At 47.1% G+C, this 16,794-nt stretch overlaps 1 protein-coding gene across 1 annotated transcript in view; it reads right to left on the reverse strand.

The window, feature by feature from the left end:
* Nucleotides 1-11,184, reverse strand: part of LOC119461987 (Down syndrome cell adhesion molecule homolog) — a 53,601-nt gene extending 42,417 nt beyond the window's left edge. Inside the window, exons 1-6 of the mRNA XM_049672378.1 lie at nucleotides 10,968-11,184; nucleotides 9,235-9,516; nucleotides 7,083-7,501; nucleotides 6,376-6,427; nucleotides 3,750-4,037; nucleotides 610-650 (exon numbers count right to left, since the gene is read on the reverse strand). Of these exons, the coding sequence (XP_049528335.1) occupies nucleotides 610-650; nucleotides 3,750-4,037; nucleotides 6,376-6,427; nucleotides 7,083-7,501; nucleotides 9,235-9,516; nucleotides 10,968-11,184 (1,299 nt within the window). The remainder of the gene's footprint in view (nucleotides 1-609; nucleotides 651-3,749; nucleotides 4,038-6,375; nucleotides 6,428-7,082; nucleotides 7,502-9,234; nucleotides 9,517-10,967) is intronic.
* Nucleotides 11,185-16,794: the final 5,610 nt, after the last annotated feature.

A 16,794-nucleotide genomic window follows, 5' to 3' on the forward strand; every position in this document is an offset into this window, starting at 1 on the left:
TTCGCTTCTGACTGTAGTTGGGACGGCGGTAGACGATACGCTCTGTACAGGGATGTTGCGCCACATGTCGGTAACACAGCGGACTACACCGTGAACTTTCTGTGGTTTCAGCGAATGTGGATGGTTGATCCAGTTACGTGCTTTGACGCATAGGTGACGCCACTTTGCACTTGCTCGAAGGAAGGGTAGTTTGCGCCAGTTATAAACGCTCCAGGTGGCTCTGAACCTGTCGTAACATTGTGACTGTACACCTAAAGAGTAACGGTGATTTTATGCATTTCTATAATTGAATGGAGAAACAGTGTACCGCTTATGGTGACTCGAACCGACTTCTCTATGGCTGGACCGACACCGTTCTCGGCTCTGCAAGAATAAGCGCCGGCTTCAGATACGCGAACGTTGTGGATGAAAAGTAGACCATTTTTCGCTTGCAGTATAGCTGAACCGCCACCTGGAAGGATATTGTTAGTGAAAATGAGATGCGGCGTGTTACATTCATGGTACACATAGTTGGTATTCAATTCGCATACCTTTGGTTCTGGTCCACGTTATTTTTGGAGGCGGTGATCCACTGGCCGTGCACTGCACGGTGACGTTCGAGCCACTTACGGCAGACACGTCTCGGGGTTCATTTATCCACACGGGTGGAGCTGTGGTGAGCATTAAAATAGTCATCTGTAACAAGCATGACTCGAGCTACTGGTGAGCGCATATGCAAACAACGAGATTAGCTGTCAAGGTGTTCGTTTACATAGTGAGGAGTATCTGGTGAGGAGTATCTGCAGTGGTGAGAAAAAAATTACGGTGGTCTGTCACGATTATATGCATTACTGGAGGAATGATTATCGTTGTCACCAAAGGCATGCTTTCCCTTTGACACAGAAGTTATACGGCGTGATAAACAACGCATTCCACTGCTTTAGCTGAGGCGTGTACTCGCGAGGTGCAACTTGTGCTTGGGGCTCATGGAAGTGGTCGCTTGAAAATTTTCGGCACTTTCAGCTTCTGTTGTGGAATGTGTAAAAGGTTGTTTAGAATTGAAATGCGGAGTGCCAGGAGGATTATGCTTTGCACATAAGAATGCACAGTGATATCAAGTTTCAGTCGGCGACTTGCAATATTACCGAATGGGGCATGTGCAACAAACAAGTCTGTGGTCCAAGAGTCCAAGCTGCATCTCTAGCTTGGTTTTAGAATAGATAGAACAGGAGTTCTGACCCATTACGGCAATTGTTACTACGAATGAAGGGCTATGTTTAGTCAGTGTCAGAAGCTTTGCGACTTCAGCCACACATTCAGGGTAGACTGATTATAAAATTGTGATGTGCACGGCTGACGCAGGTTCTTGCCCTTTTGAGTAAAAGGAAAGTGTTAAAAGTGCGAGTTTTTTTATGGCTGGGAAACTTTGAGTTGGAATGTGCTAACAGCGCCACCATGCAGATGAAAATACGAGCTTCCACCATGTAGATGAAAATACGTAGCGAAACAGTTAGGCATGTGGACTGCTTACCTTCAACTATTAATTCTGCCGTGTGCTCGTCGGCCCCCAACAAGTTGGAGGCCCGACATGTGTAATTCCCACGACTTGACGATTCCGTGCGTTGTATGACGAGTAGAGAAACGAGCTTCGTCTCCTGTATGGACATGCCGTTCGTCTCCTGTAAGCGAGCGCCGTCCTTAGACCATGTGAACGTGACGGGCGCTGCATTCGTCATTATGGTGCACGTTGCTATTGCTCGTCCTCCAATGCGCACTTTGTTATTGAAAGAGAAGGGCTGTATCTTCGGGGCATCTGTCGACAGAAGCAGAGAGCGAAGCGAATGCAATTTTCTTTCATTGTTGGTTGCGTTCTTGCTTTCGATCTAGGGCCGAAGTGTGTGGTTAATTGTGACATACTTAAAATGGTGCTATATGACGTACATTTTGGCCAGCGCGCAGTATCATGCGGTAATGTGAACATAAGTTGGCACCAGTACTCACCGAGACTTGCGACGAGGTTTAGACAGAGTAGGACGCCGCCGAAGAAAAGGAAGGTGTATGCCGCTTCCATGGTTGTGTATGTACTGATGTAGCTTAGTACTTCGTCTCGGTGCCGGCGGGCAAACCTTCAAAGCAGGCACCTTGCGCGCGAAATGAACGTCCGGTTTTCATGACTTGTCTTCTTGTGACATCGCAGCTCCTTCATGCTCAATTTCTGCAAACAATGTTACATGTCCGGTGGTGGCGCTGCGAGTGCTTTTCGCTGCAACGCTTTCGCAGACAACTGGCGCCCCGTTTTGTCGATACGGTGAACTAGAATTCATGCTGAAACGCGAGGGATGATTTTAAAACTCATACGTCCGAGTAAATTGTGATGCGCAACTAGGACGGTAAATGCTTCCTTTATGGCCATTGTGGTGGCAGGGAGTGATTCATTCCTTATGCAAAAGAAACCAATTAGCTGGTGGTCTGGCACGATGGTCGTTTAGGAGGCGCGACAGCTATATGTCCCACCCTTATATATGCTCCGTGAGCTACCATTTCTTCCTTCCCACATGTTAGCTTTCCGCTTTCGGGATTGCTGGAACTCAGCCTCCACGATTTTCAGCTGTCGCCAAAAATTACATTTAGGTCAATGTGCGTGTACCATGGGCGGCACATGAAATATTTAAGACTCTTACGCTTGACTTTAACGAACACGATTTTCTTCAGCGCCGTGCCAATGCTGTTGTCCGCTTCGCAAATGTATTTTCCTTCGGTAGCCTTGGTAGTTTTTGGCACTATCAATGCTGTTGAGCCGCTTCCAGTGGCTATTGATGTCTTGCTGGCCTCCTTGCCAGGTTCTGCGACAAAGTAAACTTCTTTAGCCTTTACAGCAAAATTCCACGCACCGGCTTTTCTCCAACAATGTCCTACCTGTTCTTCGCCAAGATACATTAGGTATTGGAAACCCAGACGCTGAGCACTCTATTCGAAGTGCTTGTCCAGCAGTGACTGACGCGTCTTTGGGTTCTGCTAACCATTGCGGAATGGCTGTAAGGAAAGACAGAATAAGCGATTCAGTGTTATGGTATGCAAGAAGTGTGGACATACGACACAAGGCCTACGCATTAAAGGAACTTAGTTACTGCACTGCAGTAATTTCCTTTGTGAAGATGTCTGAATCATGTATTTAATTTCCGTGTTCATAAAGTGCACTAGCATTTTCGTGTCTGCATCACTGAATCTTGCAAAATAATTTTATTTTGTTTACTTTGGATGATTGCTGCTAATATGTAGTGATACTGAAATAAGTTGTAATTTCTACTTGAAAACCTCGTCGCATTGTTGGACCATCAAAAATATCCAACTGTTCATGCGGGAAGAGGCAGTGTTGTCGGCTTGCTTAGTCGTCGAGTGCTCTTGCCTTGTGTACTTTTAATATTTCTTTCTTTCTCTCAAGATGGCCACATGTCTTGTGATTTAGAGCGTCACCATTTGAGCTTGACCGTCGCTGGTCGCACTTTCCTTTGCACAGCTAACCACTCATATTGCGTCTTCATACACGTAATAACAGTTCAGATTATAATAGACATAAGTACAGCCGGAACATTCCTCTTTTGCAAGAGAAAGTTGCACGATTTCTTTAAGGGGTCGCCCCTGAAGATATCACGCGACCGTGATGCACGTGCAACGCCTTCAACAACGACATTTGTTATTGTGAGGCGATCAAAAAAAAAAAAAAAACAAGAATAAGAGCCTCAAGAACGGCGGCAGTAGACGTGACTTACCTTCGACGACCAACGTCGCAGAGTTGGCATCGGTTCCATAATTGTTCTCCGCCGTGCAGGTGTAGTTACCGGCGCTTTGGAGGTTGGCGGGCTCGACGGTAAGCACGGACACCTTCTTGTCGTTCTTCACTTTCACGTTAGGCACGGCACCACCTATCTCGACGTTTTCCTTAAACCACCTGAATTTCACGTCGTGGTCACCGGCCACCAAAGCACACAACGCACTGGCACTTTCGCCGACACGAATCCGGCTGCGTGGGAACACCAGAGGCTGTAGCTTCGGCTTCTCTGCAAACAAGGCGCAGGAGTTACTGAAGGGAAAGTTCACCGTTCGCTTTGATGGCCTGCGCTTGCCATCTATTGCCGCTCTAAACGAACATTGACGCCGGTATTATACCAAGAAAGCTTACCTGCTGCGTTGCTATACAAAACCATGGTGGCCAAGAACGCTACAGCGAGCAGGCCGTGATATTCGTAGCACCCTGACTTCATTGGTGGCGCTTGGGCCTGTGCTACTGTCTCGGGTTGTAGTGCGGGTAGGAGCCACGGTCTGCGACGGCTATGGTGCCAAGGAGGCTATGGCGTCGCGACAGGGCGGCATGTATACGGTCGCATATGTATGCTGACGTACGTCTTTCGTGGGTGCCTAGCGCCACTCATCGAAAAAACCGGGAACTACGACCTCGGACGCGTAGAGAATGAGCTCGATTCAAATTGTGACTTTTCTTCCTCGTTTTTAATCAGAATTTGCTGAGCTGCTCGCTACTTTACCTACATTTAACTTCCAGGCGCACTGTTCTTGATATTGGAGTTCCTATGCCGTTGTCTGCGACGCACTTGTAGGTCCCCTGGTGTTCCTTCTTGGCGGCCGCGATCTTGAAAGTGCCGTCGTCGTGGTCCAATGGAACGTCAGCAACTGCATCTGTTTTCAATGATTATGACCACAATAAGTTTCATATCCTTTCCTTTAATAAATGTCACTTGCGGCATAATGATTGTCTATGAAAGGATGCAATGTAAGAATGAAAAACAGTTACATTCGGCGGCTGCACTGTAAGATTTTCATCCGTTTATGGCCTTACAGTTCCCAGTCCTGATGCTGTAATGCACTCTCGCACGAGGCTTTGTAGAAATTATGTTTTAGTACTGTTGTTAGTAGACGTTTCACGAGTGACCTCTGGCTTGCCGGCACGCTATCGTACACTCGATATGTGTGATGAATAGTTTCACACTTATACTCATTTGTCGAGGTACTTGTGCATTTACAAGTTTCCTGCTATATATTTTCAAGACGCAATGAAAATTTCCTTACCGGTTTTGAACCACCGTATGGTCGGGCCGGGAAACCCTTGTGCTTTGCACGTCAGGCTGCCAGCTTCTCCAGCAGTGAGTGCTTTGTTACTTGGGGCTTCCGTCCACGAAGGTGGCGCTGAAGAAAGAAAACAAATGATCGTACTTACATTTGTGTTGTTTTGCAACTGCTCGCGAAAGGGAAAGCAACTATGAACTTACAGTGGACTGCGAGAAAAGCCGTAAAGGATGCAGATCCTACACTGTTCCTCACGGAACAAGTATAGTTCCCAGTGTGATTTCCTTCGAGCGATCCGAAATTGAGGTTTGAAAACTCAGCGTTACTTGTCACCTTAATGTTATCATTCGTAGTCAACGCAGACCCGTCCTTGAACCACGAAAATGTGAGTGGCTTGTCTCCTGCCGTCACGATGCATATTGTCCCGCTCCTTTCTCCCACGTTCAGCGTCGCGGGGAACGAGAAAGGTTGGATCTTCGGGGCTGTTTCGATAAATAAACAAAGGAATGTTAGATGTCGTGACGTTACAAAAAAGAAAAAAAATTAATGTATTAGATGACTCAGCTGACTTTCCGTTAAGGTTTTGTTCTATTGCAAAGATAATCATACACTCGCATCGCGAACTGCAATAGGCCAAGTACAAGCGCTATCCAACATAGCTGCATAGAATGTGCGAACAAGCTGGCTTTTAAGCAACCGCTAACCAGATATCGGGTAAAGAACGAAACTCGTTATCAGGTTAGCAGTAAGGAAACGCCACTTGCAAGAAACACATTGGTGAGGTTTATATTTCAAATAGTACACTGATTGGGTGAGCTCTTACCTTTCATATTAGATCCTGCACAGCCAGCAAAAGTGGCGCACACAACGATCATGCGCCATATATCCAGTAGCATCGCTCTTCACAGCCAGTGATACCAGTACATACACTCAGCATCCGGTGGATGGTGACCGCAGACGGGAAGCCCTGTCACGTCTGCCGACGCGAGGCTTGAAGCGTTCGAGGGGAATGGCGTGCGTGTTGTACCTTGTTCCCTGCGCTTACAATAAAACTGTCGACGCACAGGCACATCGCGCCACGTTTCGGTGCCAACGCGTACTATGGTGACTGTGCTGCCGAAAACGAAACCGCCCCTCAGTGGCTCAGAGCTTGTACCGCTGCAACTCAAACGGCAGGAAGCGTATTCACCGATTACATACGTTTGATTTTGACCGTGATCGTCTTCGAGAGATCTTGTCCGACGCCGTTCGAAACGCGGCAGGTGTAGAGTCCTTGGTGATGCTTGCCGACATTGCGGATAAGGATAGTGGACGTACCATGGCCATCGTGTTGGGCACCTGTGAGTTCACCACCTGAGCAGAAATACCGCTGTCAATGACGTTGTCTAGTCAAAACAGCAAAAAAATTATGATAGGCCTGTTATAAAAAAACCTTGTATATACTTACTTGGCATGTGCCAGGTTACTGTGGGCTCTGGAAAGCCATTCGCCGAGCACGTGATCGTCACGTTAGTTTCCGCAGTGGCCATGACATCTTGCGGCTCACTTATCCATCTCGGCGGAGCTGCGTAGTAATATAATTTTGCAGACCTCATTTCATCTCAACGTATATAATTTGGTATAATTATTACATGCAACTCCGCGCGCATTTACTAGTAGCTGGGAGCTTGGATGACTCCTGAATATCATGCACGAAAAAGAACCGGGAGACAGCTGCAGCTACGCAGTTATAAATTTTGCAGACTCGGAAATATTGTAACACGCAGTATGCAATATATTTCTGTATATCTGCTTGATAACCGCGTCTTACAGTAGTTTGACTTCATAGATTGGTGCAGAAGTGTTGTGGCTTACAGCAGAAGTTCAAACTTGCAAAACCGTGCTTGTGAAGCGACCGCATTGATATCGACATTCATAAACACTGCGGTCCTGTCCCAAGTTTGCTGTTACTATCTGGAACATGAATTACCAACGCGTCCAAATGCATACCCTGTAAAGCTTTACAATAAAGGCACTCCTCATACAAGCACAAACAACTCGAATAATTTGTTATCCATCAGCTTATGGAGGTCGCGATTTCTCCAAACGGACAGCTTCTTAAATGAGAGCAGTAAAAACGACAGCCAGAATTCGGTTATAACAGAGGGCTTATTATTACCGTGAACTACGAGTAGAGCCGTGTAGGAAGTGTAGCCGGCCTTGTTGGTGACCGAGCAGGTGTAATTCCCGGCACTTTCCAGTGTCAGCACATCGATGTGCAATGTAGAAGACTCGGCGTTGTCTGCAATGCGAACGTGTCCCGAGCCACTGGCCAGTGCAGAGCCGTCCTTGAGCCAGGCGAATTGCAGCGGCTTTTCTCCAACTGATATAGTGCAAATGACGCTTATGCGCTGCTGCACTTCGAGGTTCTTCGGGAATTGAAAAGGCGGTATGGACGGAGGCACTGCGTAGTATGAGAAATATCGCATTATGATGGTGTCACATACTCCTCTATGGCAAAAAGCAGCTTCTGCACGAATGATGTCCTCACTTATATAAGTCAAAAGGAAAGGGCGAGGGCTCACCTGCGGCCTGTAGACGTTTCCAAAAAGTGCTCAAAAGGAGCAAAGTCCACAGTAACGCTGTCTTCGCGACGTCCGCGGGTAGATGCATCAGGCAAAAACACACGCAAGTTGAACAGTACGACACACAGCGCCGTCACCTTGCGAGTGCTTCCGTCGGCTCTCAGGCTGACATTAGTGCTATGGCGTCAGCATTACGATCGCTTTGTACGGGAGTTTCTCTCACAAGGGACCCCTGGCGCCACATAACGGAAGGAGGTCGCACTGCTGTGGTCACCCGGTTGCTTGCGCGAAATCGGAACTGAATTACGCGGAAATGAACGATATGTATTCTAGCTGTAAGATCCATGAAGCTGGTTACTTTTAACGAAAAGCATCACGGTCTTCCGCAGAGGCTCGCCGATCCCATTCGAAATCTCGCATGTGTATGACCCCTGGTGTTCCTTGGCGGCTGACGGTAACGTCAAGTTGCCTGTGGATGTGTCCAGAGCTCTTCCGCCTCCTGAAATAAAAGAAGTAAGTGTTTAAACTTCTTTTGTCGTTGCAAGAGAGGGAGAAACTTGTCGTTGCAAGAATTCTGGTTTACCTTTTACGATCCAGGTGACCGTTGGAGATGGATGACCAGTTCCTTCGCACACAATACTGACTTGCTGACCAGCGCTAACGGTTGTGTCATGGGGCTCTCTTTTCCAGGAAGGCGGCGCTTCGCACGTAAAAAATAAGCAAAACCCGAAATCAGTGATAAGTTAATATAACTTAAGCAGAAGTTGCAGTTACCTTTTTTTTATTTGGCCTAACATTTCCCTTTTTGTTTTCTTTTTCGTGTCATGGCCGCCACCCCCCCCAAAAAACGTCATCTCATCAATAACTTTTTTTTTCCTGCCTATCTGCATGTTCCGTCTTGCAGTAAACGATGAAAGGGTAAATTTGACAGGGTGTATATCTCTCACAGAATGTTAATTTCATCGCACTTTTACATGCACGAGTTAGCAAAACAAATAGCAAACTGAAGCTTATTGACAACGCATACCGTGGAGACGTGAAAGTATTTTGCTGTAAGGAACATCATGTGCTAGAATTGAACATGCTTGCTGTTGACAGCACCACCCTATCGCACTTGGCCCTCTATACGGTGTCACCTTCGAATACTAATTATTTTTGACCTCAGAGGGAGGTATTGATAGTCTATTAAAAAGCGTGACTGGCTAAATAAATTTTTTCTTTGTCGGCAATGTTACATTTGTTGGCGGAATTCATTGTTTTATGCTGTTTCTTGGATGGTTTTTCTTTATGATTGACTTGTTTTAATGATTGAGCTTTCTTAGTATTTATTGTGAACGATCACTTCGTCCAGCGTACTTGAGCTACTCAGCGTTAGAAGTGCATAAGGAATTACTTTGGTGATTTGTATTATTATTATTTTATGGCTGTGCTGGGAATTGTTTGTATTATGTTTTGCGAACTTCTGTTCAGTTTAGGCCCAGGTGACATGATGAAACTGCGTAACTTAGAGAAGTGGGCCGCTTGTAAAATTCATGTGGTAAAACTAGTCGCATGCAGAAAAAAAAAAAGAAATAAAGAAGAGACCCGCGAGAAATACAGAATTGAACAGTACCTCTAATCTCCAAGGTGCTGGCGTGGGACACAGTTCCTCCGGCGTTGCTGACCACGCAGGTGTAGTTGCCGGCGTTCTCGAGCGTCAGCTTGTCGATCTTAAATACCGAAAACTCGGGGGACGTCACAACCTTGACGTTATCTCCGGGCTGCACCACCAAGCCATCTTTGAGCCAAATGTATTTGAAAGGCTCATCACCGGCGGTAGTCGTGCACGTCACACTGGTCGTTTCTCCGACGGTCAGTGCGCGCGGAAACGCAAAAGGAAGGATCTTGGGAGCTGCTGCGGAGAACAACATGGGCATTGGTGGGCGCTTGGCAGTGACGGTGGGAAAATTAATCGACGCAACTTACGGGATACTCACCAGAGCTGTGTACTATCGATGCTCGGAAACTGAATACGAAGCTTATGATGAAGGCAAGGTTCGTTAACAAGGTCATAATTCATTCCCGGTCCTATGACGTGGCCAAGTTTGAGAAGCTGTATTATCTCTCTGCCCCCGACTGAGCTCAATGGCCGACTCTGTAAGCGACGCTGTTGCGGTGGGGCTGTAAAATGCGGGACCCCTAGCGCCACCTCTCCGATTCTTCTTGAGGTACATTTCGTTCATGTGGGAAACCGAAACTAGAATATGTTGTAAATTACGAACTGAATTTGTTTTCGTACGTTTCACGAGCAGTTGCACAGTCTTTTCCAGCGGACGACCCACGTTGTTGTCAAGCCTGCATGTGTAGGATCCTTCGTCGCTCTTGGAAACCGTGGTTATTTTGAATGTGTCAGTCGAAAGGGGCTTTGTAGTAGCTTTACCTGAAACAGAAAGCTGTCGTTCAGTACATCGTTTGACCGAGTATCTTGTGTGGGACAAGGTGGTTAGTTCTTGGTTACCGTTTCTCAGCCATGTTGTAGTGGGCGGAGGAAATCCTTCAGCCCTGCACGGAATCTCCACAGATTCACCAGACCTGACGTGGATATCGACAGGCTCCGCTATCCATGTTGGTGGGGCTGCGTGAAGACATTCGCTAGGCGTCGATACACGTTCACCTGACAGGCACAGACCTATCACCTCTTAGTAACAAAGTTCCAGCATGTGACATGCTATATTTGCGATATAGTGTAGTAGGCTCATGCAGGTTACTCATAAGCTTTGTATGGCCACCTGTGCAATTGGTTTTTCGCTATATTTCGTCGGTTATAGATCTGTTCTTGGGAAAATTACACCCACTGGCACAGGTCTTTCACTGCAGCAGTGCATGTGTCATGTGGTGGTGGTGGTTAGCTGGGTAACAAGTGGCGGCCTGCTCTCTTTCCTCCTAGCTTCACTGCCTTTCACCTATTCTAGTCAAAACGTAATTTTAAGGAGAACGCAGCAATATATCACTTATGCTATGAACAACAACATACACAAGGAACAAGGACATCACAATAACGCTGTCCCACAGTCACAGACTATCCAACTGTCACATGACGTTTATCACCTATGTGACTTGGCCACTTTGGGTCCCATCTTGCCGCCGTAAATTACATGATGGAAGCTATGAAGAGTGCATGTTGCAGGAAGCTGCAAACATGCGTATCTCAGTTGCTTTTCACGCTGACCTTGCTCGATGGAGCCAATAAAATCACTTCGTGCAATAGACTGACGTCGTTTCTACACCAACATGCCAACTCTCAACATTTAATTAAAAAAAAAAAGGAGTATGCCGAATGTGACTGAAGTAATTCCGTGTGCTTACCTCTTACTTCCAACGTGTCCGTGTAGGATACAGTTCCATGGGTATTGCTGACAGAACAGGTATAATTTCCCGCGTCTCTAAGGTCCAGCTTCTCTATGGTCAGCGCCGAGAACTGCGGGCTGGTCGCTATGTTGATCTTCGTACTTTGCTGCAACGGCCTTCCATCCTTCAGCCAAGAAAACCTGAACGGCTGGTCTCCGGACGTCGTGGCACACATGACGCTCGTCCGTTCGCCAACCAACAGATTCTTGGAGAATGTGAAGGGAGATATCTTTGTAGACACTGGAAAAGATGAAGCCAAGTGGCGACATTTTGCGTACACGATAGTTCCGAAACAAGTAGTTGGCGAGGTAACTAGAGGATGCGTACCTGCTAGACTCGTCGCTGCAGTGTAAAGCACGAAATAAGCTACTTTGAAGGCGCACATGTTCTCTCGTTCGTTGCCGGGTGCAGATTATTCGGGAAGCAAGCGAGGCTAAGGGACAGCCCGCTTTAACGATGAGAAGCGCTAGGTAATACTGCGGTGATAATGGCACGCACCGTGCCTAAAGCTGTGTAGGCCTCGGGAAAGTAGCTGGTGTAAACTATGGACTCCTAGCGCCACACTTCGAGCGGTCAGATCACTACGTTGGTGTTGCAGGGTTAGCAACCGCAAACGCGGTTTTGTGACTGGTTCGCGTGCCCTTGTTCAAGCGTTGCCTTCCGTAACGTAAAGGCGTTAGAAAATAGTGCCTAGGGCCTACATTTCACTGCCAACGTGACGGTTTTGTAGAGGTCGGCTCCTATGCCGTTCGAGATGTGGCACTTGTAGTGGCCTTCATCCTTCTTGGTGGCTGACGCTATCTGGATGACGCCGCCTCCGGAACTGTCGGATGTCTCCGCACCTGTGAATGATGTGGCGAATCAGCAATTACACGTTTAAAACTAGAATATGCGAGAGGCTGGGAATCGCAGAAAATATAATTGCCTTCTTTCGTCCACGAAATTTTTGGTGGCGGAAAGCCGGTTCCATTGCATTTCAGCATGACGGCGTCACCGGCCGTCACGGTGACGTCTGTAGGCTCGACTGTCCACGAAGGGGCAGCTGGAATTGTTTTAAGAACGGTACAATTGGTTTCGAAGTGTTCACAGCTTTCGAATTTTATCGTTGCTAGGAAAGATCAAGTCAGCATAGAAGGAAAGTTTAGTCATGCCACGTATATGCAGTAAACAGTGTACTGATGGTAATGCAGTGGCCGCTCGTTAGAATCGTAATGTCGACAAATGTGCCACAGGTCTCAGACCCTTCTCGACTGCTTACGATACAGATTATTTTCCTAGTTTTTATCGAACTCAACGATTTAACAAAAAGTAGGCACTTATCACCGCCGATGTGTTATATTAAGCTGGGTAAGAGACTTGCCGTCACTAAATTACTCCTGGAAGCACATGTGATTACACATACTTTTCAGGCAACCGAGCGTTAACCCTCGAGAGCACCATAAATACTGATTTGTGAGTTTTGTTATAGTTTACGTAACCACTCAGCGCTGATGGTTAACTTTATCTGATTCGTTAAGAGTGATATAGAGCTGCTTACCTTTAACGTGCAGGACGTCCGAGTGCGAAGCTGTTCCTCCCGAGTTGCTCACAACACACGTGTAATTCCCGGCGTCGCTCGTTTTCAACGCTTGAATGGTGAGCGTCGAGTAGTCTGCACTGTCCGTAATCCGCAGGGCAGTTCCACGGTGTAGCGTCGTGTCGTCCTTAATCCACATAAACGTCAATGGTTTGCTGCCCGAGGCAGCCGAACAAATGAGGCTGACGCTTTCCCCGACGAGCAGGTTCTTTGGTATGACGAAGGGCAGAACCTTTGGCGGAGCTGAAACGTTCAACGAAACGTCATCCTGGTTGTTAGGCTCGCTTCTCCAGACATTCTATAAGAATTACTACTATTTTGTAAAACTTACCCAAGTTAGCTTGGAGCTTGTTGATGAACGCTGAGCACACGAGAAGCACGGATATACACCGAGTTTGTTGGAGGATGTAGCTTCGCCGCATGATGCGCCTGCCTCCGACCAAGGCTTACGCGGTTTGTCAGGCCGGGAAAGTTGTGCAGCAATGGCTGGCATCGGACGCGCTGCTGGTCTGAGTGCGAGCACTCTGATCAGTGGACTCCTAGCGCCACGCAGTGTCAGTTGTGTGGACTATTTGCAGCCGATGTAATCGCCAAAAGTGGGACTATTTTGAGGCGGCATCTACATTGTGCTTGGCTTCCACTACCAGTAGTGAATAATTAGACAGAAATATTTATTTTGCTACAGATGGCAAAGATTATCTTTACGGTTTACGCATTTGTTAATTTGTCCAGCGCCTTGAAGATACTGATATCGGTGATGGCTTGTTATATATTTTACACATTACACGCATGTTGCAGCCATCACTCTATCCGCTACAATGATAAATACGCAGGTTTACGCATTGCTAGCGCCAATGCATGTCGAAATGATGTAGTCTTCGTATTTGTGATCATTTCATACGTTTCACGGTGATCCGGACTTCGGCTTTCAGGGACTCTCCGACGGCGTTGCTGGCTTCGCACTGATACTGTCCTGTGTCCTCCCTTGCAATTTTCACTATAGACAGGGTGCCGTTGTCCAGTATCCTCGCTGGCGTCGTGCCTTCTTTCATGAGGTGACCTTCAATGAAAACGAGACGTGCACTGGTGGTCGACACTCTACATCGTACGAGCGCAAATAGACACGACCTATTTAAAAGAGAACTACACACGCGCTAGACTTGCAACTAAAACCAATTAGCACAACTCGTCACGTTTACTGCTCTGGCGGATTCGCTAAGCGTCACTTAAACGTCGGTGTGCATACATAGTCGACAAAAGTTCTTTTTTCCCAGTACGAACCTTGTGAAGGAATAGGGTAAGCATCTTATAACGCGTCATTGGAAAATATTGTTCCTGTGGTGTCTCGGCATGATTACATCAACATTTTGTTTAGAATTTCTATCGTACTGTTGTTGAATTGCTACACAGCGAGCTCTGCTGGTTTTCCACGTAACTCACTTTGCTACGAGATGCTGAAAAGCACGGAGTAGTGGCGCAATTACATACCGTCTTTAGTCCATGTGATCGTCGGGGCCGGGTGACCAGCAGCCACGCAGGCCATGCTCACGCTGTCCCCGACGCTTGCTACTGTGTCTTTCGGCGTTTGTGTCCATCGCGGTGGTGCTGAATTATAAGAATAACAATAAAGAGTATCAAAATCCGCATGAGCCTCCACCGACGCTCGTAGTTCCTGCAACTGTAAATGACATGAGTGAATCGACTTGGTCTACACGGAACTCACCGTAAACTATGAGCGAACTGGAGGCCGAGTCTGAGCCTGCTGCGTTGCTGGCTACGCAGGTGTAGTTACCACTGTTTCGCAGCGACAGGGGACTTATGCTGAGGGTCGAGTGAGCCTCTCCTTCGCTTTTTTCAACGTTCTCGCCCTTGGAGATGACAGATCCATCTTTGAGCCACACAAACGTGAGTGGTTGGGCGCCCTCGTAAGTGGAGCATGTCACAGTTGCCCTTTGGCCGGCAACTAGTTTGGTAGCGAAACTGAATGGCGTAATCCTGGGCGGCACTGCAAATGCACATGAAAGGGTCACCGCATCGAAATATCGAGTGCACAGACATGTCCGAAAGCATCTGAAGACTTTGGTCGACTCACCGGTAGGCTTAGCCGACGAGAATCCAATGAGCGTGATGACCGCAACTGTTGAGACGCTGTTCAGGAGCATAACTGGTGGTTTGATGTGTCCTGCTAGTGCTCACTCATAGGCGTTTAGCGCGCACGAAACTGATCATCAAGGACAATGAATCGCGCGTCGGCTGGTGCAGGACGCACGCACAAATCGCGTATGAAAGTGCCATCGGCTGATGTTCGGGCCGCTTGTGCGTGGTCGCAGGTCACAGACACCTAGCGCCACACTTCGTCTGCTTTCGACATCACAAACCCAAGTGGAATACACCGTGTAAAATACGTTGCGTCACCTCGCGGGTCCGCTTGAAAACTCGATTTTTGCACCATAGAATGAGTTTTGAAATGACCGCCTCAGTGCATTGAGCGCGTCCAGGACTGTCCTTTAGCGCTTTATTGCTGTGTTCTGTTTTGCACATCGTGGTCATCGTCACAAACGTTACGCATTCTAAAGCTTAGCGGCTGTTTTAGTTTCTGCACACATTTAAACTGAGGCAGATATTTTTTTTTTCTATCCTGCGGTGTCAGTCACAAGATATACCATAGGAATATTTCTGCGGTGCCGCACGAACGGATGATACCACATACCTGCGCCCTCGTTTATCAGGGCTGAAGGTAGGGTGGTGTTATTTTTCTGTTTTGCTGTCTATTGATTTTTTTTTTTCGGGCCGTATTTCTTAGTGCAAATCAAGCTTACGCTTGACTGTCACGGTGACTGTCTTTTGAAGAGACTGTCCGATTCCGTTGCTGGCCTCGCATTTGTAGTCTCCGTTGTCGCTGCTGCTTGTTGTAGTCAATATCAACGTTCCGTTGCTGGACTGTCGGCGCTCCCCCAGATTTTGCTCTCCTGCAGAGGAAAGCTTTCAGATAAATGGTAACGATCTTACACCAGTTTGGGAGGTCGCAAACATTCAAATGAAGTAAAGCTCTACTGTTGATTCCGCGCATTTTGCATTTTGATACTTTGACATTTTCTTTCGAGTGCTCTTCTACAAGGTTTCTTTTGTTCCTTCTGGAGGACACCAGCAGTAAAGCCAGGTGGGATACGACTACAACTGTAAAACGAATTTTATGTATTTCGATCTCCACAGTTGCATATCTCTGGAAAGAAAGCCTGTTATTGTGCCTAGATATATACGAGCACTGCTTTACTGTCAATTACTGAGAACCATACATTTTTATAGGGTGCTAGGGAAAGAGAGAGAGAAAGCAAGCAAGCAAAGCAAAGCAAAGATCGGGATGCAAACCAACGAGCGTCCGGTTTGGCACTCTACACTGGGATAAAGTGAAAAGGGGGATAAGAAGAGGAAAAAAGGAAGCTGTGCGCCAGCACAGTAGGACGCACAGCAGGACTACAATCGGTCACTGAGGACGGTGTTCCTACGCGTTAAAAAAAAAAAAAAAAAAACTGCAGTGGCACACGATTAGTTTCGTGCTCCGTCAGCGGTTCTATTTCTTCCGTCTTGAAGTGGACCATACACCAACGTGCGACACTTGTAGGTCTGAAGGAACTTTCGAACACCTGCTGTGCACTTGCCCTCAACACGACGTCCTGCACATCATCTATTTACAGACTACGCTAAGTCTTGGCACAAGGTGCAATAATAACCTACTGAAGCAAGCTTTAGGGGTCGAGAGCGCGCAGTGTATCAGTCGCGCAAGTATTTGCTGAGCAATAGTAGACAATCAACAAAACAATTTATTCAGAACTTCCCAAACAAGTTCTTGTTTGTGAAGAAAAGGGGATGCTGTTTGTTAAGTCTCCTGACAACGCGGGCAACTAAATGCAAGAGTGGGACAGTATACGATTCAATAATAAAGGCGGCATCCGCAGGATTGCATGTTGCATTCTTCAACCATGGTACAAGCTTTCTTACGCAATTCGCGAGATTTGGGGTGTTTCAGTGGAAATATTTAGCGCAGACGGCCGGTTCCCATACTTGTTGTTGCACCTTAAATTGTGCGTTAATAACGCATGAAGAGACAACAAGAAGCAAAGGCAGCAAAGGTGTCGGAATAACGTTACTGCATCTCAAGGACGCGCAGGCTAGCTGTCGCTTTTGAATGAGCTATATGTAAATATCTTT

The sequence above is a fragment of the Dermacentor silvarum genome, chromosome 8 (genome assembly GCF_013339745.2).
Source record: "Dermacentor silvarum isolate Dsil-2018 chromosome 8, BIME_Dsil_1.4, whole genome shotgun sequence".
Lineage (NCBI taxonomy): Eukaryota > Metazoa > Arthropoda > Arachnida > Ixodida > Ixodidae > Dermacentor > Dermacentor silvarum.